General features: G+C 40.7%; 1 protein-coding gene across 1 annotated transcript in view; it reads left to right on the plus strand.

Moving 5' to 3' along the window:
• Positions 1-22,835, plus strand: part of CSDE1 (cold shock domain containing E1) — a 501,007-nt gene that overhangs the window by 331,885 nt on the left and 146,287 nt on the right. Inside the window, exon 15 of the mRNA XM_053705299.1 lies at positions 20,090-20,265. Within this exon, the coding sequence (XP_053561274.1) occupies positions 20,090-20,265 (176 nt within the window). The remainder of the gene's footprint in view (positions 1-20,089; positions 20,266-22,835) is intronic.

The raw sequence follows: 22,835 nt of genomic DNA on the forward strand, positions 1-22,835 counted from the left end.
AAAGAGGGAACCTTCAGACCAATCTTGGATCTCAAAATTCTAAACAAGTTCCTCAAAGTTCTATCATTCAAGATGGAGACTATTCAGACTATTCTACCTCTGATCCAGGAGGGTCAATATATGACTACCGTGGACTTAAAGGATGCATATTTACACATCCCTATTCACAGAGATCATCAATTCCTCAGATTCGCCTTTCTAAACAGGCATTACCAGTTTCTGGCCCTTCCTTTCGGGTTGGCCACGGCTCCCAGAATTTTCACAAAAGTGCTAGGGTCCCTTCTGGCGGTTCTACGACCACGGGGCATAGCAGTGCCGCCTTATCTAGACGACATCTTAATTCAGGCGTCGACTTTCCAGCTAGCCAAGTCTCACACGGACATTGTGTTGGCTTTTCTGACATCTCACGGGTGGAAGGTGAACATAAAAAAGAGTTCTCTCTTCCCTCTTACAAGAGTTTCCTTCCTAGGGACTCTGATAGACTCGGTAGAAATGAGAATATTTCTGACGAAGGTCAGAAAGTTAAAACTCTTATCCACTTGCCGAGCTCTTCATTCCATTCCTCGGCCATCAGTGGCTCAGTGTATGGAGGTAATCAGACTCATGGTAGCGGCAATGGACATAGTTCCTTTTGCCCGTCTACACCTCAGACCACTGCAACTATGCATGCTCAAACAGTGGAATGGGGATTATGCAGACTTATCTCCTCAACTGCATCTGGACCAGGAGACCAGAGATTCTCTTCTCTGGTGGTTGTCTCAGGACCACCTGTCTCAGGGAATGTGCTTCCGCAGGCCAGAGTGGCTCATTGTAACGACAGATGCCAGCCTGCTAGGCTGGGGTGCAGTCTGGAAATCCCTGAAAGCACAGGGCTTATGGTCTCGGGAGGAAACTCTCCTCCCGATAAACATTTTAGAACAGAGAGCGATTTTCAATGCGCTTCAGGCGTGGCCTCAGCTTGCTGCGGCCAAATTCATCAGGCTTCAGTCGGACAACATCACGACTGTAGCTTATATCAATCATCAGGGAGGAACAAGGAGTTCTCTAGCAATGATGGAGGTAACCAAAATAATCTGGTGGGCAGAGGATCACTCTTGCCATCTCTCAGCAATCCACATCCCAGGAGTAGAGAACTGGGAGGCGGATTTTCTAAGTCGTCAGACTCTTCATCCGGGGGAGTGGGAACTCTATTCGGAGGTATTCGCCCAGCTGATTCAGCTATGGGGCACACCATAATTGGATCTGATGGCGTCTCGTCAGAATGCCAAACTTCCTCGTTACGGGTCCAGGTCCCGGGATCCCAAGACAGTACTGATAGATGCTCTAGCAGTGCCTTGGTCCTTCAATCTGGCTTATGTATTTCCACCGTTTCCTCTCCTCCCACGTCTGGTTGCTAGAATCAAGCAGGAGAGAGCTTTGGTAATTCTGATAGCTCCTGCATGGCCACGCAGGACTTGCTATGCAGACCTAGTGGACATGTCCTCGGTTCCACCGTGGACTCTGCCAATGAGGCGGGACCTTCTAATTCAAGGCCCGTTCATGCATCCAAATCTAATTTCTCTGCGTCTGACTGCTTGGAGATTGAACGCATGATTTTATCAAAGCGTGGTTTCTCTGAATCGGTCATTGATACCCTGATTCAGGCTAGAAAGCCTGTCACCAGGAAGATTTATCATAAGATTTGGCGCAAATATCTTTATTGGTGTGAATCCAACGGTTACTCGTGGAGTAAGATTAGGATTCCTAGAATATTGTCTTTTCTCCAAGAGGGTTTGGAGAGGGGATTATCTGCTAGTTCTCTTAAGGGTCAAATATCTGCTTTGTCTATTCTACTTCACAAACGTCTGGCAGATGTCCCAGACGTTAAAGCATTTAGTCAGGCTTTGGTCAGAATCAAGCCTGCATTTAAACCTGTTGCTCTGCCATGGAGCCTTAACTTAGTTCTTAAAGTTCTTCAAGGGGTTCCGTTTGAACCTATGCATTCCATAGATTTTAAGCTTCTATCTTGGAAAGTTTTGTTTTTAGTAGCTATCTCTTCGGCTCGAAGAGTTTCTGAGCTATCTGCTTTACAATGTGATTCCCCTTACCTTGTTTTCCATGCAGATAAGGTGGTTTTACGTACCAAACATGGGTTTCTTCCTAAGGTTGTTTCTAATAAGAATATCAATCAAGAGATTGTGGTTCCTTCTTTGTGTCCTAATCCTTCATCTAAGAAGGAACGTCTGTTACACAATATTGATGTGGTTCGTGCTTTAAAATTCTACTTACAAGCAACTAAAGATTTCCGTCAAACATCTTCTTTGTTTGTTGTTTATTCTGTTAAACGGAGAGGTCCAAGGGCTACGGCTACCTCTTTCCTTTTGGCTGAAAAGCATCATCCGTTTGGCCTATGAGACTGCTGGACGGCAGCCTCCTGAAAGGATTACTGCTCATTCTACTAGAGCTGTGGCTTCCACATGGGCTTTTAAAAATGAGGCATCTGTTGAACAGATTTGTAATGCAGCGACTTGGTCTTCGCTTCATACTTTTTCCCAATTTTACAAATTCGATACTTTTGCTTCTTCGGAGGCTATTTTTGGGAGAAAGGTTCTACAAGCAGTGGTGCTTTCCATTTAAGATCCCTGTCTTGTCCCTCCCTTCATCCTTGTCCTAAAGCTTTGGTATTGGTATCCCACAAGTAAGGATGAATCAGTGGACTCGATGCATCTTACAAGAGAAAACATAATTTATGCTTACCTGATAAATTTATTTCTCTTGTGATGTATCGAGTCCACGGCCCGCCCTGTTTTTTTAAGACAGGCATATATATTTTTATTTTTAAACTTTCAGTCACCACTGCACCCTATAGTTTCTTTTTTTTCTTCCTAGGCTTCGGTCGAATGACTGGGGGTGGAGCTATATAGGCAGCTCTGCTGTGGGTGCTCTCTTTGCCACTTCCTGTAGGGGAGGAGAATATCCCACAAGTAAGGATGAATCCGTGGACTCGATACATCATAAGAGAAATAAATTTATCAGGTAAGCATAAATTATGTTTTTTGTTAAACTTCAGACACCTCTGCACCTTGGCTTTTCCTTTCTCTTCCTAACTTTGGTCAAATGACTGGAGTGGAAGGGAGGAGCTATATATACAGCTCTGCTGTGGTTCTCTTTGCCGCCTCCTGTTGACCAGGAGGCGTAATCCCACAAGGATGAAATCCGTGGACTCATCGTATCTAAAAAGAAACAAATTTATCAGGTAAGCATAAATTTCCTTTTCTGTTTGTTGTGCGTCCTACTTGGCGCCAAATATTTTTATTATTTTAGACCCCATCCCTATTTGCCGCTTGCCTTTTTCTATGTTAGAGGGCTATTCTGTTTGCATTTTTTCCCATTCCTGAAATTGCCATATAAGGAAATTGATAATTTTGCTTTATATGTTGTTTTTTTCTCTTACATTTGCAAGATGTCTCAATCTGTTCCTGTCTCAGAATGTACTGCTGGCTGATAACAATTCTACCAAAGCTAAGTGCATTTGTTGTAATCTTGTGGAGATTATACCTCCAGCTGTGGTTTGTAATAGTTGTAATGATAAACTTTTACATGCAGATAATGTATCAATCAGTGGTAGTTCATTACCTGTTGCTGTTCCCTCAACAGCTAATGCACAAGATAAACCTGTAATTTTAAAATAATTTATTTCTGATTCTATTCAGAAGGCGTTGTCTGTCATTCCGCCTTCTAATAAACTTAAAAGGTCTTTTAAAACTTCTCATAAGGTTGATGAAATTTCAAATGACCAGCAACATACTGAATTATCCTTTTCTGATAAGGATCTATCTGATTCAGAAGATCCTGCCTCAGATATTGACACTGATAAATCCTCTAATTTATTTAAATTGGAGTATATTCGTTCTTTGTTAAAAGAAGTGTTGATTACATTGGATATGGAGGAAACTAGTCCTCTTGATATTAAAACTAGTAAATGTTTAAATTCTGTTTATAAACCTCCTGTGGTTATTCCAGAGGTTTTTCCAGTTCCTGATGCTATTTCCGATATGATTTCTAAGGAATGGAATAAGCCTGGTGGTACTTTTATTCCTTCTTCAAGGTTTAAAAAATTGTATCCTTTGCCAGAAGTTAGATTGGAGTTTTGGGAAAAGATCCCCAAAGTTGATGGGGCTATCTCTACTCTTGCTAAACGTACTGCTATTCCTACGGAAGATAGTACTTCTTTTAAAGATCCTTTAGATAGGAAACTTGAGTTTTATCTAAGGAAAACTTATTTTTATTCAGGTCATCTTCTTCGGCCTGCAATTTCTTTGGCTGGTGTTGCAGCTGCTTCAACTTTTTGGTTAGATTCTTTAGCGCAACAAGTATCGGATCATGATTTGTCTAGCATTAAGTTGATTCAACATGCTAATAATTTCATTTGTGATGCCATTTTTTATATTATCAAAACTGATGTTAAATCTATGTTTTTAGCTAGAAGAGCTTTGGGGCTCAAATCTTGGAATGCTGATATGACTTCTAAATCCAGATTACTATGTCTTTCTTTCCAAGGTAATAAATTATTTGGTTCTCAGTTGGATTCAATAATTTCAACTGTTACTGGGGGGAAGGGAGTTTTTTTGCCTCAGGATAAAAAAACCTAAGGGTAAATCTAAAGCTTTTAACCGTTTTCGTTCCTTTCGTCAAAATAAGGAACAGAAACCTAATCCTTCCCCCAAGGAATCTGCTTCCAATTGGAAACCTTCAAATTGGAATAAATTTAAGAGATCAAAACCAGCCCCCAAGTCCGCATGAAGGTGCGGCCCTCATTCCAGCTCAGCTGGTAGGGGGCAGATTAAAATTGTTCAAAGATGTTTGGATCAATTCGGTCCAAAATCATTGGATTCAGAGTATTGTCTCTCAGGGGTACAGAATAGGATTCAGAGTAAGACCGCCTGTGAGATTTTTTTTCTCACGCATTCCGGTAAACCCAGTAAAGGCTCATGCTTTTCTGAAGTGTTTTTCAGACCTGGAGTTATCAGGGGTAATCATGCCAGTTCCGTTTCAGGAACAGGGTCTGAGGTTTTATTCAAATCTATTCATTGTTCCAAAGAAAGAGAATTCATTCAGACCAGTTTTGGATCTAAAGATTATGAATCGATATGTAAGACTACCAACTTTCAAAATGGTACAATAAGGACTATTCTGCCTTTTGTTCAGCAAGGGCATTATATGTCTACAATACAGGATGCATATCTTCATATTCCGATTCATCCAGATCATTATCAGTTCCTGAGATTCTCTTTTCTAGACAAGCATTACCAATTTTTTGTTCTTCCTTTTGGCCTAGCGACAGTTTCAATAATCTTTTTAAAGGTTCTAGGTGCCCCACTCTCTGTAATCAGAGAGCAGGGTATTTCGGTGTTTCCTTATTTGGACGATATCTTGGTACTCGCTCAGTCTTTACATTCTGCAGAATCTCACACAAATCAACTAGTGTTTCTTCGAAGACATGGTTGGAGGATCAATTTACCAAAAAGTTCATTGATTCCTCAGACAAGGGTAACCTTTTTAGGTTTCCAGATAGATTCAGTGTCCATGACTTTGTCTCTAACAGACAAGAGACGTTTGAAATTGGTTGCAGCCTGTCGGAACCTTCAGTCTCAGTCATTCCCTTCAGTAGCTATGTGCATGGAAGTTTTAGGTCTCATGACTGCAGCATCAGATGCGATCCCCTTTGCTCGTTTTCATGAGACCTCTACAGCTTTGTTTGCTGAACCAATGGTGCAGGGATTATACAAGGATATCACAATTAATATCCTTAAATCCCAATGTTCGACTTTAACTGACTTGGTGGTTAGATCGCCATTGTATAATTTTAGGGGCCTCTTTCGTCCGTCCAATCTGGACTGTGATCACAACAGATGCAAGTCTTTCAGTTTGGGGAGCTGTTTGGGGATCTCTGACAGCAGAAAGAGTTTGGTAATCTTGCCTCTTGAGATTTCCAATCAATATTTTGGAACTCAGTGCAATTCTCAGGGCTCTTCAATTTTGGCCTCTGTTGAAGAGAGAACCGTTCATTTGTTTTCAGACAGACAATGTCACAACTGTGGCATCTGTCAATCAGGGTGGAACTTTTTTTTTTTGTTTCTCTGGTTCACCGGTAAGGTTTTTTTCCCTTGGTGACTGGGTTTTTCATGGAATTGCTGTTGGTCCCTGCTGTTTAGCTGTCTATATGTCTGCTGGTCCTTGAGATTTGTTCTCTTCTGGTCGTTTAATGGTATTCTGATAATGTCTCTGTCTTCGGGACATGGTTTATAGTATGCTTGTCGAACGGAGTTGGGTGGTCTTCTGGACGACCTGGGGTTTTCCTCTGTTAGGTTTATTTTTCCTTCCGGGAAATGTTAGTTGTGCCCCTAGCTGGTTGAGGGGCTGCAGCTGGGATGTTGCCTCTAAGAGATGGTGTCCTTGGGGTCAGTTATCTCGGCTTTGTCTATTTATGGCAAGTATCCAGGTTCTATGGACTGTTGGTAGCTTTGCGTCAGTGGAGCAGTTTTTTTTTTTTTTTTTTTCTTCTTGAAATGGTTATTGTTCCCTGTTTTTGAACGGAACAGGGCTTTTGTTTTGGGAATGTGTGTTTTAGGTGGTGCCTTTATTTGGTTTGCCTCTTACCCTCCCATTTTGGGAATGTGTGTCCTTTGGCTTGGGTATAAATTTCCCATAATTAATGAATGCGGCTGTGGACTCTTTCCCATTAGGAAGAAAAACATAAATTAGGCTTACCTGATAATTTTCTTTTCTTCTGTGGGAAAGAGTCCACAGCCCCCCGCATGTTTTTGAGGCAATGTTGTTATTTCTCTTGTTAAGTGTATCCAGTCCACTGATCATCCATTACTTATGGGATATTAACTCCTCCCCAACAGGAAGTGCAAGAGGATTCACCCAGCAGAGCTGCTATATAGCTCCTCCCCTAACTGCCATTACCAGTCATTCTCTTGCACCCAACGAATAGATAGGATGTGTGAGAGGACTGTGGTGATTATACTTAGTTTCATACCTTCAATCAAAAGTTTGTTATTTTATAATAGCACCGGAGTGTGTTATTCCTTCTCTGGTAGAATTTGAAGAAGAATCTACCTGAGTTTTTCTATGATTTTAGCCGGAGTAGTTAAGATCATATTGCTGTTTCTCGGCCATCTGAGGAGAGGTAAACTTCAGATCAGGGGACAGCGGGCAGATTAATCTGCAAAGAGGTATGTAGCAGCTTATTATTTTCTGACAATGGTATTGATGAGAAAATTCTGCCATACCGATATAATGTAAACTCAGCCTTAAATGCAGTAGCAGCAACTGGTATCAGGCTGTCATGTATGTATATTTTACACTTCAGTATTCTGGGGAATGGCACTTCACTGGAATTATACTGTATGCATAAAACTTTAGCCTAATTTGCAGGGACTAGCAACAGGCTTTTTAATAACACTCAATTTATTAATGTTAAACGTTTTTTGCTGGCATGTAAAATCGTTTAATTTTCTGAGGTACTGGGTGAAAAAATGTTTTGGGCACTATTTTTTTCCACTTGGCAGTCGTTTTATTTAATTTATGACAGTTTACTGATCTCTCTCACTGTTATGTGTGAGGGGGAGGGACCTTTTTCTTTCATGTAATTAACAAGAGTCCATGAGCTAGTGACGTATGGGATATACATTCCTACCAGGAGAGGCAAAGTTTCCCAAACCTTAAAATGCCTATAAATACACCCCTCACCACACCCACAAATCAGTTTTACAAACTTTGCCTCCAAGGGAGGTGGTGAAGTAAGTTTGTGCTAGATTCTACGTTGATATGCGCTCCGCAGCAAGTTGGAGCCCGGTTTTCCTCTCAGCGTGCAGTGAATGTCAGAGGGATGTGAAGAGAGTATTGCCTATTGAATGCAGTGATCTCCTTCTACGGGGTCTATTTCATAAGGTTCTCTGTTATCGGTCGTAGAGATTCATCTCTTACCTCCCTTTTCAGATCGACGATATACTCTTATATTTACCATTTCCTCTACTGATTCTCGTTTCAGTACTGGTTTGGCTTTCTACAAACATGTAGATGAGTGTCCTGGGGTAAGTAAGTCTTATTTTCTGTGACACTCTAAGCTATGGTTGGGCACTTTATTTATAAAGTTCTAAATATATGTATTCAAACATTTATTTGCCTTGACTCAGAATGTTCAACTTTCCTTATTTCCAGACAGTCAGTTTCATATTTGGGATTATGCATTGAATTATCATATTTTTTCTTACCTCAAAAATTTGACTTTTTTCCCTGTGGGCTGTTAGGCTCGCGGGGGCTGAAAATGCTTCATTTTATTGCGTCATTCTTGGCGCGGACTTTTTTGGCGCAAAAATTATTTTCCGTTTCCGGCGTCATACGTGTCGCCGGAAGTTGCGTCATTTTTTGACGTTATTTTGCGTCAAAGATGTCGGCGTTCCGGATGTGGCGTCATTTTTGGCGCCAAAAGCATTTAGGCGCCAAATAATGTGGGCGTCTTTTTTGGCGCTAAAAAATATGGGCGTCATTTTTGTCTCCACATTATTTAAGTCTCATTATTTATTGCTTCTGGTTGCTAGAAGCTTGTTCACTGGCATTTTTTTCCCATTCCTGAAACTGTCATTTAAGGAATTTGATCAATTTTGCTTTATATGTTGTTTTTTTCTTTTACATATTGCAAGATGTTCCACGTTGCAACTGAGTCAGAAGTTACTACAGGAAAATCACTGCACAGTGCTGGAGCTACCAAGCTAAGTCTGCTATAAACTTTTGGTATCTGTTTCTCCAGCTGTTATTTGTATTGCATGTCATGTCAAACTTATTAATGCAGATAAAATTTCCTTTAGTACTGTTACATTACCTGTTGCTGTCCATCAACATCTAATTTTCAGAGTGTTCCTGATAACATAAGAGAATTTATTTTTTAAATCCATTAAGAAGGCTATGTCTGTTATTTCTCCTTCTAGTATACATAAAAGTCTTTTAAAACTTCTCTTTTTTTCAGATGAATTTTTAAATGAACATCATCATTCTGATACTGATAATGGTTCTTCTGGTTCAGAGGTTTCTGTCTCAGAGGTTGATGCTGATAAATCTTTGTATTTGTTCAAGATGGAATTTATTCGTTCTTTACTTAAAGAAGTGTTATTTGCATTAGAAATAGAGGATACTGGTCCTCTTGATACTAAATGTAAACGTTTAAATAAGGTTTTTAAATCTCCTGTAGTTATTCCAGAAGTGTTTTATCTCCCTGATGCTATTTCTGAAGTAATTTCCAGGGAATGGAATAATTTGGGTAATTTATTTACTCCTTCTAGACGTTTAAGCAAATTATATCCTGTGCCATCTGACAGATTAGAGTTTGTTGGGACAAAAATCCCTAAGGTTATGGGGCTGTCTCTACTCCTGCTAATGTACTACTATTCCTATGGCAGATAGTACTTCATTTAAGGATCCTTTAGATAGGAAAATTGAATCCTTTCTAAGAAAAGCTTACTTATGTTCAGGTAATCTTCTTAGACCTGCTATATTTTTAGCGGATGTTGCTGCAGCTTCAACTTTTTGGTTAGATGCTTTAGCGCAACAAGTAACAGATCCTAATTTTATAGCATTATTATTATTCTATAACATGCTAATAATTTTATTGGTGATACCATCTTTTGATATCATTAGAGTTGATGTCAGGTATATGTCTCTAGCTATTTTAGCTAGAAAAGCTTTATGGATTAAACTTGGAATGCTGACATGTCTTCTAAGTCAACTTTGCTTTCCCTTTCTTTCCAGGGTAAATAATCATTTCGTTCCTTTCCTCACAACAAGGAACAAAAGCCTGATCCTTCATCCTCAGGAGCGGTATCAGTTTGGAAACTATTTCCAGTTTGGAATATATCCAAGCCTTATAGAATCCTATAGCCAGCTCTTAAGTACCTATGAAGGTGCGGCCCTTATTCCAGCTCAGCTGGTATGGGGCAGATTACGTTTTCTTCAAAGAAATTTGGATCAATTCCGTTCTTAATCTCTGGTTTCAGAAACATTGTTTCAGGAAGGTACAGAATTGGCTTCAAGTTAAGGCCTCCTGCTAAGAGATTCTTTTCTTTCCCGTGTCCCAATTGACACAGCAAGGCTCAGCATTTCTGAAATGTGTTTCAGATCTAGAGTTGGCTGGAGTATTTATGCCAGTTCCAGTTCTGGAACAGGGGCTGGGGTTTTATTTTATCTCTTCATTGTACCAAAGAAGGTCAATTCCTTCAGACCAGTTATGGATCTATCATTATTGAATCGTTATGTTAGGATACCAACATTCAAGATGGTTACTGTAGGTCTATCCTGCCTTTTGTTTAGCAAGGGCATTATATGTCTACAATAGATTTACAGGATGTGTATCTGCATATTCCGATTCATCCAGATCACTTTTAGTGTCTGAGATTCTCTTTTTAGACAAGCATTACCAGTTTTTTGGCTCTACTATTTGGTCTAGCCTCAGTTCCAAGAATTTTTTTCAAAGGTTCTCGGTGCCCTTCTTTCTGTAATCAGAGAATAGGGTTTTGGTATTTCCTTATTTGGACGATATCTTGGTTCTTGCTCAGTCTTCTCATTTTCGAAGAATCTCATACGAATCGACTGGTGTTGTTTCTTCAAGTTCATGGTTGGAGGATCAATTTACCAATCAGTTTATTGATTCCTCAGACAAGGGTAACCTTTTTAGGTTTCTAGATAAATTCAGTGTCTATGACTCTGTCCTTGTCAGACAAGAGAAGTTTAACATTGATATCAGCTTGTCAAAACCTTCAGTCACAATCATTCCCTTTGGTAGCCTTATGCATGGAAATGTTGGATCTTAGGACTGCCGCATCAGATGCGATCTCCTTTGCTCGTTTTCACATGCGACCTCTTCAGCTCTGTATGCTGAACCAATGGTGCAGGGATTACTCAAAGATAACTCAATTAATATCTTTAAACCGATTTTACGACACTCTCTGACATGGTGGACAGATCACCATCGTTTAGTTCAGGGGGCTTCTTTGTTCTTCCGACCTGGACTATAATCTCAACAGATACGAGTCTTACAGGTTGGGGAGCTGTGTGGGGGTATCTGACGGCACAAGGGGTTTGGGAATCTCAGGAGGTGAGATTTCAGATCAATATTTTGGAACCCCGTGCAATTTTCAGAGCTCTTCAGTCTTGGCCTCTTCTGAAGAGAGAGTTGTTCATTGTTTTCAGATAAGACATTGTCACAACTGTGGCATACATCAATCATCAAGGAGGGACTCACAGTCCTCTGGCTATGAAAGAAGTATCTCGAATTTTGGTTTGGGCGGAATCCAGCTCCTGTCTAATCTCTGCGGTTTATATCCCAGGTATGGACAATTGGAAAGCGGATTATCTCAGTCGCCAAACGTTGCATCCGGGCGAATGGTCTCTTCACCCAGAGGTATTTCTTCAGATTGTTCAAATGTGGGAACTTCCAGAAATAGTTCTGATGGCTTCTCATCTAAACAAGAAACTTCCCAGGTATCTGTCCAGTTCCCGGGATCCTCAGGCGGAGGCAGTGGATGCATTTTCACTTCCTTGGAAGTATCATCCTGCCTATATCTTTCCGCCTCTAGTTCTTCTTCCAAGAGTAATCTCCAAGATTCTGAAGGAATGCTCGTTTGTTCTGCTGGTAGCTCCGGCATGGCCTCACAGGTTTTGGTATGCGGATCTTGTCCGGATGGCCTCTTGCCAACCGTGGACTCTTCCGTTAAGACCAGACCTTTTGTCTCAAGGTCCTTTTTTTCCATCAGGATCTGAAATCCTTAAATTTAAAGGTATGGAGATTGAACGCTTGATTCTTGGTCAAAGAGGTTTCTCTGACTCTGTGATTAATACTATGTTATAGGCTCGTACATCTATATCCAGAGAGATATATTATAGAGTCTGGAAGACTTATATTTCTTGGTGTCTTTCTCATCATTTTTCTTGGCATTCTTTTAGAATACCGAGAATTTTACAATTTCTTCAGGATGGTTTGGATAAGGGTTTGTCCGCAAGTTCTTTGAAAGGACAAATCTCTGCTCTTTCTGTTCTTTTTCACAGAAAGATTGCTATTCTTCCTGATATTCATTGTTTTGTACAAGCTTTGGTTCGTATAAAACCTGTCATTAAGTCAATTTCTCCTCCTTGGAGTTTGAATTTGGTTCTGGGAGCTCTTCAAGCTCCTCCGTTTGAACCTATGCATTCATTGGACATTAAATTACTTTCTTGGAAAGTTTTGTTCCTTTTGGCCATCTCTTCTGCTAGAAGAATTTCTGAATTATCTGCTCTTTCGTGTGAGTCTCCTTTTCTGATTTTTCATCAGGATAAGGCGGTGTTGCGAACTTCTTTTGAATTTTTACCTAAAGTTGTGAATTCCAACAACATTAGTAGAGAAATTGTGGTTCCTTCATTATGTCCTAATCCTAAGAATTCTAAGGAGAAATCGTTGCATTCTTTGGATGTTGTTAGAGCTTTGAAATATTATGTTGAAGCTACGAAATCTTTCTGTAAGACTTCTAGTCTATTTGTTATCTTTTCCGGTTCTAGGAAAGGCCAGAAAGCTTCTGCCATTTCTTTGGCATCTTGGTTGAAATCCTTAATTCATCTTGCCTATGTTGAGTCGGGTAAAATTCCGCCTCAGAGAATTACAGCTCATTCTACTAGGTCAGTATCTACTTCCTGGGCGTTTAGGAATGAAGCTTCGGTTGACCAGATCTGCAAAGCAGCAACTTGGTCCTCTTTGCATACTTTTACTAAATTCTACCATTTTGATGTATTTTCTTCTTCTGAAGCAATTTTTGGTAGAAAAGTTCTTCAGGCAGCGGTTTCAGTTTGAATCTTCTGCTTAGGTTTTTCATTAAACTTTATTTTGGGTGTGGATTATTTTCAGCAGGAATTGGCTGTCTTTATTTTATCCCTCCCTCTCTAGTGACTCTTGTGTGGAAAGATCCACATCTTGGGTAGTCATTATCCCATACGTCACTAGCTCATGGACTCTTGTTAATTACATGAAAGAAAACATAATTTATGTAAGAACTTACCTGATAAATTCATTTCTTTCATATTAACAAGAGTCCATGAGGCCCACCCTTTTTTTGGGGTGGTTATGATTTTTTTGTATAAAGCACAATTATTCCAATTCCTTATTTTATATGCTTCGCACTTTTTTTCTTATCACCCCACTTCTTGGCTATTCGTTAAACTGATTTGTGGGTGTGGTGAGGGGTGTATTTATAGGCATTTTAAGGTTTGGGAAACTTTGCCTCTCCTGGTAGGAATGTATATCCCATACGTCACTAGCTCATGGACTCTTGTTAATATGAAAGAAATGAATTTATCAGGTAAGTTCTTACATAAATTATGTTTTTGGTGCTTTTGCTACGCATCAAAAAATTCAGTCAGAAGTTTATTGTCTTCCCTGCATGATCCGGTTCATCTCTACAGAACTCAGGGGTCTTCAAAACTTGTTTTGAGGGAGGTAATCACTCACAGCAGAGCTGTGAGATTGTAGTTGACTGTGATAAAAAAACGTTTATTTCTGTATTTTTTTTTTTATTTTTTTTTTCTGCTATCAGGGTTAGTTATCCTTTGCTAATGGGAGCAATCCTTTGCTAAAATTGTGTTTTTTACAAAGATTTGATGCTATAACTTTTCAGTTTATTAATTTTCAACTGTCATAACTTTTTCTGTGCTTCTTATAGGCACAGTACGTTTTCATATTATAGTAAATTACTTGAAAAGTATTTCCAAGTTGCTAGTTTATTTGCTAGTGTGTTAAACATGTCTGATTCAGAGGAAGATATCTGTGCTATATGTGCTAAAGCCAAAGTGGAGCCCAATAGAAATGTATGTACTAACTGTATTGATGCTACTTTAAATAAAAGTCAATCTGTACAAATTGAACATATTTCACCAAACAACGAGGGGAGAGTTATGCCGACTAACTCGCCTCACGTGTCAGTACCTGCATCTCCCGCTCGGGAGGTGCGTGATATTGTAGCGCCGAGTACATCTGGGCGGCCATTACAAATCACATTACAGGATATGGCTACTGTTATGACTGAAGTTTTGGCTAAATTACCAGAACTAAGAGGTAAGCGTGATCACTCTGGGGTGAGAACAGAGTGCGCTGTTAATATTAGGGCCATGTCAGACACTGCGTCACAATTTGCAGAACATGAGGACGGAGAGCTTCATTCTGCGGGTGACGGTTCTGATCCAAACAAACTGGATTCAGATATTTCAAATTTTAAATTTAAGCTGGAAAACCTCCGTGTATTACTAGGGGAGGTGTTAGCGGCTCTGAATGATTGTAACACAGTTGCAATACCAGAGAAAATGTGTAGGTTGGATAAATATTTTGCGGTACCGGCGAGTACTGACATTTTTCCTATACCTAAGAGACTTACTGAAATTGTTACTAAGGAGTGGGATAGACCCGGTGTGCCGTTCTCACCCCCTCCGATATTTAGAAAGATGTTTCCAATAGACGCCACCACACGGGACTAATGGCAAACGGTCCCTAAGGTGGAGGGAGCAGTTTCTACTTTAGCTAAGCGTACCACTATCCCGGTGGAGGATAGCTGTGCCTTTTCAGATCCAATGGATAAAAAGTTAGAGGGTTACCTTAAGAAAATGTTTGTTCAACAAGGTTTTATATTGCAACCTCTTGCATGCATTGCGCCTGTCACGGCTGCAGCAGCATTTTGGTTTGAGTCTCTGGAAGAGACACTTGAATCAGCTCCATTAGATGAGATTACACACAAGCTTAAAGCCCTTAAGTTAGCTAACTCATTTATTTCAGATGCCGTAGTACATTTAAACTTACGGCTAAGAATTCCGGATTCGCCATTCAGGCACGCAGAGCACTGTGGCTAAAATCCTGGTCAGCTGACGTTACTTCTAAATCTAAATTGCTTAATATACCTTTCAAAGGGCAGACCTTATTCGGGCCCGGGTTGAAAGAAATTATCGCTGACATTACAGGAGGTAAAGGCCATGCCCTGCCTCAAGACAGAGCCAAACCTAAGGCTAGACAGTCTAATTTTCGTTCCTTTCGTAATTTCAAAGCAGGAGCAGCATCAACTTCCTCTGCACCAAAACAGGAAGGAGCTGTTGCTCGCTACAGACAAGGCTGGAGACCTAACCAGTCCTGGAACAAGGGCAAGCAGGCCAGGAAACCTGCTGCTGCCCCTAAGACAGCATGAATCGAGGGCCCCCGATCCGGGAACGGATCTAGTGGGGGGCAGACTTTCTCTCTTCGCCCAGGCTTGGGCAAGAGATGTCCAGGATCCCTGGGCGTTAGAGATCATATCTCAGGGATACCTTCTAGACTTCAAATTCTCTCCCCCAAGAGGGAGATTTCATCTGTCAAGGTTGTCAACAAACCAAATAAAGAAAGAGGCGTTTCTACGCTGCGTACAAGATCTTTTATTAATGGGAGTGATCCATCCGGTTCCGCGGTCGGAACAAGGACAAGGGTTTTACTCAAATCTGTTTGTGGTTCCCAAAAAAGAGGGAACTTTCAGGCCAATCTTGGATTTAAAGATCCTAAACAAATTCCTAAGAGAGTTCCATCGTTCAAAATGGAAACTATTCGGACAATTTTACCCATGATCCAAAAGGGTCAGTACATGACCACAGTGGATTTAAAGGATGCTTACCTTCACATACCGATTCACAAAGATCATTACCGGTATCTAAGGTTTGCCTTTCTAGACAGGCATTACCAGTTTGTAGCTCTTCCATTCGGATTGGCTACGGCTCCGAGAATCTTCACAAAGGTTCTGGGTGCTCTTCTGGCGGTACTAAGACCGCGAGGAATTGCGGTAGCTCCGTACCTAGACGACATTCTGATACAAGCTTCAAGCTTTCAAACTGCCAAGTCTCATACAGAGTTAGTACTGGCATTTCTAAGGTCGCATGGATGGAAGGTGAACGAAAAGAAGAGTTCTCTCTTTCCACTCACAAGAGTTCCCTTCTTGGGGACTCTTATAGATTCTGTAGAAATGAAGATTTACCTGACAGAAGACAGGTTAACAAAGCTTCAAAATGCATGCCGTGTCCTTCATTCCATTCAACACCCGTCAGTAGCTCAATGCATGGAGGTGATCGGCTTAATGGTAGCAGCAATGGACATAGTACCCTTTGCACGTCTACATCTCAGACCGCTGCAATTGTGCATGCTAAGTCAGTGGAATGGGGATTACTCAGACTTGTCCCCTACTCTGAATCTGGATCAAGAGACCAGAAATTCTCTTCTATGGTGGCTTTCTCGGCCACATCTGTCCAGGGGGATGCCATTCAGCAGGCCGGACTGGACAATTGTAACAACAGACGCCAGCCTACTAGGTTGGGGCGCTGTCTGGAATTCTCTGAAGGCTCAGGGACAATGGAATCAGGAGGAGAGTCTCCTACCAATAAACATTCTGGAATTGAGAGCAGTTCTCAATGCCCTTCTGGCTTGGCCCCAGTTAACAACTCGGGGGTTCATCAGGTTTCAGTCGGACAACATCACGACTGTAGCTTACATCAACCATCAGGGAGGGACAAGAAGCTCCCTAGCAATGATGGAAGTATCAAAGATAATTCGCTGGGCAGAGTCTCACTCTTGCCACCTGTCAGCAATCCACATCCCGGGAGTGGAGAACTGGGAGGCGGATTTCTTAAGTCGTCAGACTTTTCATCCGGGGGAGTGGGAACTTCATCCGGAGGTCTTTGCCCAAATACTTCGACGTTGGGGCAAACCAGAGATAGATCTCATGGCGTCTCGACAGAACGCCATGCTTCCTCGTTACGGGTCCAGATCCAGGGATCTGGGAGCGGTTCTGATAGATGCTTTGACAGCACCTTGGACCTTCGGGATGGCTTATGTGTTTCCACCCTTCCCGATGCTTCCTCGATTGATTGCCAGAATCAAACAGGAGAGAGCATCAGTGATTCTAATAACGCCTGCATGGCCACGCAGGACTTGGTATGCAGATCTAGTGGACATGTCATCCTGTCCACCTTGGTCGCTACCTCTGAAACAGGACCTTCTGATCCAGGGTCCCTTCAAACATCAAAATCTAACTTCTCTGAAGCTGACTGCTTGGAAATTGAACGCTTGATTTTATCAAAACGTGGTTTTTCTGAGTCAGTTATTGATACCTTAATACAGGCTAGGAAGCCTGTTACCAGAAAGATTTACCATAAGATATGGCGCAAATACTTATATTGGTGCGAATCCAAGAGTTACTCATGGAGTAAGGTTAGGATTCCGAGGATATTGTCTTTTCTACAAGAAGGTTTAGAAAAGGGTTTATCCGCTAGTTCCTTAAAGGGACAGATTTCAGCTCTGTCCATTCTTTTACACAAACGTCTGTCAGAAGTTCCGGACGTTCAAGCTTTTTGTCAGGCTTTAGCTAGGATCAAGCCTGTGTTTAAAACTGTTGCTCCACCATGGAGTTTGAACTTAGTTCTTAATGTTTTACAGGGGGTTCCGTTTGAACCCCTTCATTCCATTGATATCAAGTTGTTATCTTGGAAAGTTCTGTTTTTAATGGCGATTTCCTCGGCTCGAAGAGTCTCTGAGTTATCTGCCTTACATTGTGATTCTCCTTATCTGATTTTTCATTCAGACAAGGTAGTTCTGCGTACTAAACCTGGGTTCCTACCTAAGGTGGTCACTAACAGGAATATCAATCAAGAGATTGTGGTTCCATCTTTGTGTCCTAATCCTTCTTCGAAAAAGGAACGTCTGCTACACAATCTAGATGTAGTCCGTGCCCTGAAATTTTATCTACAGGCAACTAAGGATTTTCGACAAACGTCTTCCCTGTTTGTCGTTTATTCTGGTCAGAGGAGAGGTCAAAAAGCTTCGGCTACCTCTCTCTCCTTTTGGCTTCGTAGCATAATACGGTTAGCCTATGAGACTGCTGAACAGCAGCCTCCTGAAAGAATTACAGCACATTCTACTAGAGCTGTGGCTTCCACTTTAAGAATGAGGCTTCTGTTGAACAGATTTGCAAGGCTGCAACTTGGTCTTCTCTTCATACTTTTTCCAAATTTTACAAATTTGACACTTTTGCTTCTTCGGAGGCTGTTTTTGGGAGAAAGGTTCTTCAGGCAGTGGTTCCTTCCGTATAAAGAGCCTGCCTGTCCCTCCCGTCATCCGTGTACTTTAGCTTTGGTATTGGTATCCCATAAGTAATGGATGATCCGTGGACTGGATACACTTAACAAGAGAAAACATAATTTATGCTTACCTGATAAATTTATTTCTCTTGTAGTGTATTCAGTCCACGGCCCGCCCTGTCACTTTAAGGCAGGTAATTTTTCCATTAAACTACAGTCACCACTGTACCCTATGGTTTTCCTTTCTCTGCATGTTTTCGGTCGAATGACTGGTAATGGCAGTTAGGGGAGGAGCTATATAGCAGCTCTGCTGGGTGAATCCTCTTGCACTTCCTGTTGGGGAGGAGTTAATATCCCATAAGTAATGGATGATCCGTGGACTGGATACACTACAAGAGAAATTTATCAGGTAAGCATAAATTATGTTTTTATATCTTCTGGCACCTTTTTTCACCTGATGCATCTTCCACTGTTCCTTGTTCCTCGGCTGAATGACTGGGGGATAGGGGAAGTGGAAGGAGTATTTAAGCCTTTGGCTGGTGGGTCTTTGCCTACTGGTAGCCAGGTTCTTATTTCCCATAAGTAATGAATGCAGCTGTGGACTCTTTCCCACGGAAGAAAAGAAAATTATCAGCTAAGCATAATTAGTTTTTTTCACAAGTGAAATGCAAATTTTGATGAATTAAAGTACCCCTGTTTTTTATCAAATTTTTAAAAACCGGGCACTTTTGCATCAAAACTTACATTCACTTTAAGGCAGTGCTGGAAAATAATGGTGGCCACACAAAATATTGACACTTTGGGCCCAATTTGGAAATTTCCACTTAGGGGTGTACTCACTTTTGTTGCCAACAGTTTAGACATTAAAGTGATGGTAAACTTTGGTGAATGAAAGCCCGGTTTTTAAAAAATACTGTTAAAAACAGGGGCACTTTCATTCATCAAAGTTTACAAAGCAGCCGTTTTGATTAAAAACTTACCTCTTCTTTGCACAGCCAGAGCAGCTTCCCCCACCCGGAGATCCTGTCTTCACACGTCATCAATGACTTATCCAGCATCCTCCAATCATGACTTCCCCCCCAGGGTAGTCATTGCCTGAGGCCATGCTGTGATTGGAGGAAGCTGGATTAGTCATTGATGATGTGTGAAGAGAGGATCTACGGGTGGGGGAAGCTGCTCTGGCTGTGAAAAAAACAAAGTTAAGTTTTTAATCAAAACGCCTGCCTTCTAAACTTTGATGAATGAAAGTGCCCCTGTATTTAATAGTATTTTTTTTTTAAAAAACTGGCTTTTGTTCATCAAAGCTTACCTTCACTTTAATGGCTGTGTTGAGTTATTTTGAGGGGACAGCAAATTTACACTGTCATACAGGCTGTACACTCACTACTTTACATTGTAGCAAAGTGTCATTTCTTCAGTGTTGTCACATGAAAAGATATAATAAAATATTTACAAAAATGTGAGGGGTGTACTCGCTTTTGTGAGATACTGTAAATGTTTGTTGGTTTTGTTTTTTTAAAGGAATTTTGTTTTTGTAAATTATTGTAATTGACCCCTATATGTTTAACACCTTACTGCAGTGTTGCTCTGGAGCTGACTTTTACCTTTGCTGAGAGCTAGCTGAACAAGTCTAGTGTGACAATGACAAAAGGCATGTGTATAGCCACTGTGCACCAGCTAGCTCCCAGTACAATATTGCTGCTCCTGAGCCTACTCGGGTATGCTTTTTAAGAGAATACCATGACGACAAAGCCAATGTTGTAACATTGAATTGAAAAGCTTCTTAAAATGTAATTTTTTTTCAGAATCATGATTTTTTTTTCTTGTCCCTTTAAATAATCATTTGGACTTTAACATGCCACTAATTAGTGGCTCGTTTTTGTGGTGTTTTTGTTTTGTTTATATATTGGCATAAAATCTAAAGCAAACTTATGCTGTATTTTATTTCTAGGTTGAGTTTAGCATTTGCGAAGCCAAAAGAACTGGTCAACAGAGCGCAGTTTCAATGAAAGTTCTTGGTCGGAACTCCAACTCAAAACGATTTTTTGGTTTTGTGGCCACCCTGAAAGATAATTTTGGATTCATCGAAACGGCAAACCATGATAAAGAAATATTCTTTCATTACAGGTAGCCATTATAGAAGGTTATTATACAGTAGCTATGTAATAGAATTTTGTTCAGTATGCTGTCTGATGGAATTATAATATCCTGTTGGTAGACTTCTTTGCTCCGGTAGCATCGCAATATAATAAAAAAATTTCCCTAAAAAAGCATGTCACCAGTTTTTATTTCGAGCATGTAGGCTAACAATAACATGTTTTAGCAAGATAAATGATTTTAAGCAATACTTATTCTTAAAGGGATAGTCTAGTCAAAATTAAACTTTCATGATTTAGATGGAGCATGCATTTTTAAGCAGCTTTCTAATTTACTGCTACTATTTCTCCAACATAGGTGTGTCTGGTCCACGGCGTCATCCTTACTTGTGGGATATTCTCTTCCCCAACAGGAAATGGCAAAGAGCCCAGCAAAGCTGGTCACATGATCCCTCCTAGGCTCCGCCTACCCCAGTCATTCTCTTTGCCGTTGCACAGGCAACATCTCCACGGAGATGGCTAAGAGTTTTTTTGGTGTTTAAATGTAGTTTTATTCTTCAATCAAGAGTTTGTTATTTTAAAATAGTGCTGGTATGTACTATTTACTCTGAAACAGAAAAGAGATGAAGATTTCTGTTTGTAAGAGGAAAATGATTTTAGCAACCGTTACTAAAATCGATGGCTGTTTCCACACAGGACTGTTGAGATGAATTAACTTCAGTTGGGGGAAGCAGTGAGCAGACTTTTCTGCTTGAGGTATGACACATTTCTAACAAGACTTGGTAATGCTGGAAGCTGTCATTTTCCCTATGGGAACCGGTAAGCCATTTTCTTAGTTTAGTATAAGAATAAAGGGCTTCACAAGGGCTTTAAAGACTGGTAGACATTTTTCTGGGCTAAAACGATTACATTATGAGTATATTTAATGGATGTTATCTATAAATAGTTCTTTTAATCTTGGGGATGTATTAAAAAAAAAAAAAAAAACGGCAGGCACTGTATTGGACACCTTTTTCACTGGGGGCCTTTTCTAGTCATAGGCAGAGCCTCATTTTCGCGCCACTAATGCGCAGTTGTTTTTGGAAAGCAAGGCATGCAGATGCATGTGTGAGGAGCTAAGAACCACTGAAAAAGCTTATAGAAGGCGTCATTTGGTATCGTATTCCCCTCTGGGCTTGGTTGGGTCTCAGCAAAGCTGATACCAGGGACTGTATAGGGGTTAAATGTAAAAACGGCTCCGGTTCCGTTATTTTAAGAGTTAAAGCTTTCAAATTTGGTGTGCAATACTTTTAAGGCTTTAAGACACTGTGGTGACATTTTGGTGAATTTTGAACAATTCCTTCATACTTTTTCGCATATTCAGTAATAAAGTGTGTTCAGTTTAAAATTTAAAGTGACAGTAACGGTTTTATTTTAAAACGTTTTTTGTGCTTTGTTATCAAGTTTATGCCTGTTAACATGTCTGAACCATCAGATAGACTATGTTCTGTATGTTTGGAAGCCAAGGTTCCTCCCCATTTAAATATATGTGATGAATGTGACTTAGTGTCCGGACAAAGTAGGGACAATGATGCCACTGATAATGATGTTGCCCAAAATGATTCCTCAAGCGAGGGGAGTAAGCGCATGGTACTGCATCATCCCCTTCTATGTCTACACCAGTCTTGCCCACACAAGAGGCCCCTAGTACATCTAGTGCGCCAATCCTTCTTACTATGCAACAATTAACGGCTGTAATGGATAATTCTATTAAAAACATTTTGTCCAAAATGCCTACTTATCAGAGAAAGCGCGATTGCTCTGTTTTAGATACTGAAGAGCATGAGGACGCTGATGATAATGGTTCTAATGTACCCTCACGCCAATCTGAAGGGGCCAGCAGGGAGGTTTTGTCTGAGGGAGAAATTTCAGATTCAGGAAAAATTTCTCAACAAGCTGAACCTGATGTTATTATTTTTAAATTTAAATTGGAACATCTCCGCGCTCTGCTTAAGGAGGTGTTATCTACTCTGGATGATTGTGACAATTTGGTCATTCCAGAGAAATTATGTAAGATGGACAAGTTCCTAGAGGTCCCGGTGCCCCCCGATGCTTTTCCTATACCCAAGCGGGTGGCGGACATTGTAAATAAGGAATGGGAAAGGCCCGGCATACCTTTTGTTCCTCCCCCTATATTTAAAAAGTTATTTCCTATGGTCGACCCTAGAAAGGACTTATGGCAGACAGTCCCCAAGGTCGAGGGGGCGGTTTCTACTCTAAACAAACGCACTACTATCCCTATAGAAGATAGTTGTGCTTTCAAAGATCCTATGGATAAAAAATTAGAGGGTTTGCTTAAAAAGATGTTTGTTCAGCAAGGTTACCTTCTACAACCAATTTCATGCATTGTTCCTGTCACTACGGCAGCGTGTTTCTGGTTCGAAGAACTAGAAAAGTCGCTCAATAAAGACTCTTCATATGAGGAGGTTATGGACAGAGTTCAAGCACTTTAATTGGCTAACTCTTTTATCTTAGACGCCACTTTGCAATTAGCTAGATTAGCGGCGAAAAATTCAGGTTTTGCAATTGTGGCGCGCAGAGCGCTTTGGCTAAAGTCTTGGT

Source organism: Bombina bombina, chromosome 3 (genome assembly GCF_027579735.1).
Source record: "Bombina bombina isolate aBomBom1 chromosome 3, aBomBom1.pri, whole genome shotgun sequence".
Lineage (NCBI taxonomy): Eukaryota > Metazoa > Chordata > Amphibia > Anura > Bombinatoridae > Bombina > Bombina bombina.